Raw genomic sequence first — 3,957 nt, 5'->3', positions numbered from 1 at the left:
AGATTTGCAAAACTAGAAACACCCCCCCCCCCCCACCACCACCACCACCACCATGGTTTTTATTTGCTTAATTTACTTAAATAACTCAGTATATAATTTTAGATGTTATTTTTGTTCCCTGTATTCGATACCCGACTTACCTGAACTTTTCTATTATCGATTGGGTACACTGCCTACCACATATTACTTAGTCTAGATTAGTTGGTTTTAAAACTAGTATTTAAAATAAACATCAAGATTTTGGCATTGTTTCGGGGGGGACGGCTTAATTTTAGTTAATTTTATCTCGTATTAGTTCTCGATCCTTTGTGTGGGATTTATTTCTCATAAAGTTATATTTCTTTCATTTTATATTTTTCCCGTTTTAGATTTTTTTTTGTCCAACAGTAACCACTTTGTAGCAAACTACTTTAATGTTCCTAATGTTCCTCGTGAAAAAGTGTTGTTCAGGATGCTTCCCGTAACTTTTAAAGGAACAACGAAGGATTGGCTTAAAGCACTTCCACTCGAAGCCATCACCACATGGGCTCAAATTCGTAAAGATTTCATCCAACACTTCAGGCAACCATCAAAAGTTGCAAAATTTAAGAAGAACATCGCTAACTTTAAACAACAAGATGGAGAATCCTTGTATAAAGCATGGGAAAGATACAAGGGGTTGCTGAGAAATTGTCCACAACATGACCTCAATGTTCAACAAGAAGTCTTAATATTTTATGACGGGGTAAACATGACCACTCGAAAACTCCTTGACTCTCAAGTACTGCTAACGAAGAAGGCTTCGACAATAATTAAGGAGCTAATTGAGGAGTTATCCAAACAATCAAGGGAATATCACAACCCTCGAGAAGAGAAGACAAGAGGGTACAGAGATTGCAATGGAGCTTCAAAAGATATGGTTGCGGTAATGGCAAAGTTAGACTCCATGGACCGAAGAATGACAAAAATGGTTCAATCCATCCATGTAATTCAAGTTGGGTGTGATAATTGTGGTGGAACGCATTTAACCAAGGACTGTGACCTTGACAATAATGGAAATCAGAATATTCAAGCATGTTATTGAAGTGGGGACAAGTACGGTGAAGAATGGAGTAAACCCAAGAAGGAGTGGTTTCCATACGACGAATATAAGAAAGCCAAGGAAGAGAAGTTTAAGTAAACCATTCGAGGCTTTTATCAAAAAGAACAATCACCGTCCAAGAATAAATACTAGTTTGAGTTGATGTTTGCACATTTGCACCCGTTTCTAAGAAAATACATTAGATGACTGATGCCATAATAAGAAACCAACAAGTTGCAATAACGAATATTTAAACTCAATTGGGTCAACTGACCAAACTCTTAAATGAGCGCTTACCACTTAAAAGTCCTAAACCAAAAACACAATCTAATGATATGGAAATATACACTGAAAAAGAGGTTAATTCTAAGTCATTAGTGATCCACGATACAGCTACCAGACAGCTTGATCCACAACTGGAAGAAGCGAAGCATGAAGCAAAAGCAAAAAACTACTCTACCCTCCACTTCCTTATCTATCTCGAGCCATGTGAAACTCACTAGACCGGAGCAGAAGAAATTCATGGAAAAAGTGCTATCCTTCTCAATCAATGCTTCATTCTTAAAATATGTGGCTAAACTTCTTAAATTCGCTAAGGATGTGATGACGAACCGAATGGAGTTGGAAAAAGCATCCATCATCATGCTTAATGAATTGTGTTCTACTGCCATCATTGAGGGGTTGCCAATAAAAATGGGAGATTTGGGGCGGTTAACTTTGCCTTGCGAATTCGGAAATTCTACTTCAATAAAAGCTTTATCCAAATTAGGGGCTAGTATCAATCTCATGCCCTATTCCTTTTACAAGAAGCTCGCATTACCAAGGCTACAAAACACAAGAATAACAATTCGAATGGTAGATCAATCAATAACTCATCCACATGGAATTATAGAAGACTTAGTGGTGAAGCTTGGAAAATTCATTTTTTCAGTAGACTTTGTAGTCTTAGATATGAAGAAGACGATGGTCAACCTATAATCTTAGGAAGAACATTCTTGAGTGCCGCAAGAGCCTTCATTGACATTCGAGTACAAGACAAAGAAATAACTTTTGAAATGAACCAAAGAGTGATTAATGACGAACCTTTAAATGAGATGTTAAGAGTGAACAATTTGGATGGATGGTGGCAAACAAAGGAGTAGATGAAAGTCTCAACGAGTTAAAGAAAATAGAAAAAATGATGGAGGAATAGATCAAGGCATGGGAGCAGTCTCAAGGAGAAGGACCCAACCTTACCAAGCCAAGAGCCTCAATCCCCATGTTTTTTGACGTTTTCGCTTTCGCAAAATCAAAGCCTCAAGTAGATGAAGCAAGCGAAGAAGAAAAATTTGACTCAAGTGATGATGATGATGAGCAAAGTGAAAGAAGGTGGATCAGCATAATGATGAGCTGATGATTGCCAAGATGGAAGTTGAAACGAGGGGAAAAAGAGGAAGAATGGAAGACACAATCTGTTGAAAGAAAAAGAAAAAGATTGAAACGCAAAAATGGGGAACACGCCAACAGAAAGAAAAAGGAAAACACGAAAAAGGCATATATATATATAAGTCGATTTCACGCTTACAAAAGAAGGTGGAAGGAGCAGAATGAGAAAAGAGATATCTCACTCCCACCTACAACAATGTGGAGCAGGAAGGAGTCTAGCTCAACACTCCTAAAAAAGAAGTGCTTGTTTGAGGCAACCCGCGGTTTGCATTTTCTTTGTAACATCCCGGAATATCAAGAATAAAGTTGAAGGGCTAAAAGAGTAATTGGGAAGGAGAACTCGGCGAGTCCATGGGTGGACTCGGCGAGTAAGGTCGCGACTTTGGTCGCGTGTTATGTGGCCGACTCGGCGAGTCAGCGGATGGACTCGGCGAGTAGGCGGTGAGTGGAGAAAACCCTAAATCCGGAGGATGAGCCCTATTTAAAGGACATTATACCCTCTCCCCAGCCTCTTTACCCTCTATAGAAGTCCAGAAATCCCTACGGCACAAATTTGAGGGAGTAGAGTGCATTTGGAGCTTGGGGAAGTGATTGTTGAATAAATCTTGAAGGAGAAGAGACTTGGATCAAAGGGCTTTGCAAGGATTCGGATTAACCTTCTCTTGGAGCTTCCTATTGAGGTATTATTTCATTGTTTGAGCTGCTATTATCTAGATTCATCATTTTTGGAGGTGTTAGAGATCATATCTTTTGATGTATTGGAGTTTAGAGGTTAGATCTGAGGTTGCTACCTCAGATCTGGAATGGAGAAGGGTTAGAATGCATAAAGGTCCCTGTTTTTGAGTGATTGATGGAGCTATCTTGTCCCAAACCCAAACCCTAGAGTGAAAATGCCTAGATCTTCTTGGATTCACGTAAATATTGCCACTTTACATGATGGATGGCCTTAGGAGGGGTAGATATATGGCTTGGATCATCTGCATGGCTTGGAAAGCCTCTGTATGGATTCAGACCTGGTGGTACTTGGCGAGTCACATGGGTAGACTCGGCGAGTTGCTTGAAAAAAGGTTGGAACTCGGTGAGTTGGATGAACAACTCGGCGAGTTGGATGAAGATGGCCTGGAACTCGGCGAGTTGTAAGAACAACTCGGCGAGTAGGTTGAAGATAGTCGTAGACTCGGCGAGTCTGGTCGTAGGGTCCAAGTTTCTTTTGGAAGGGTTGTGACTCGGTGAGTCAAGGGATGACTCGACGAGTTGGGTCGCGAATTGAAGGAGGTTCTGTGTATGGGGACTCGGCGAGTCATCGGGTTGACTCGGCGAGTAGAGTCAGTCAGGGGTAGACTTTGACTTTGACTTTAACCAAGGTTGACCAGTTTATTTTTAGGGGCATTTTGGTAATTGTTGAATATTGTTTTAAGTTCATTGTATTGGTGGTTGGCGAGTGGTGGAGATCCTACCAGTAGTTGGAGCAG

The 3,957-nt window shown here is 40.4% G+C and overlaps 1 protein-coding gene and 1 non-coding gene across 2 annotated transcripts; one reads left to right on the top strand and one right to left on the bottom strand.

Annotated features, from left to right (window-relative positions):
- Positions 1-580: 580 nt before the first annotated feature.
- LOC144998965 (small nucleolar RNA R71) lies at positions 581-687 on the bottom strand. The gene has a single exon (XR_013660497.1). It is a non-coding gene; the product is annotated as a small nucleolar RNA R71 (small nucleolar RNA).
- Positions 688-1,492: 805 nt separating this feature from the next.
- LOC145046330 (uncharacterized) lies at positions 1,493-2,038 on the top strand. Its single transcript, XM_078994615.1, has one exon. The coding sequence runs from the start codon at positions 1,493-1,495 to the stop codon at positions 2,036-2,038; it is 546 nt and encodes a 181-aa protein (XP_078850741.1).
- The last annotated feature ends 1,919 nt before the right edge of the window (positions 2,039-3,957 follow it).

This window comes from Lactuca saligna, chromosome 5 (genome assembly GCF_052625555.1).
Source record: "Lactuca saligna cultivar CGN05327 chromosome 5, ASM5262555v1, whole genome shotgun sequence".
Classification (NCBI taxonomy): Eukaryota; Viridiplantae; Streptophyta; class Magnoliopsida; order Asterales; family Asteraceae; genus Lactuca; species Lactuca saligna.
This window is presented reverse-complemented; position numbering and strand designations above follow the sequence as displayed.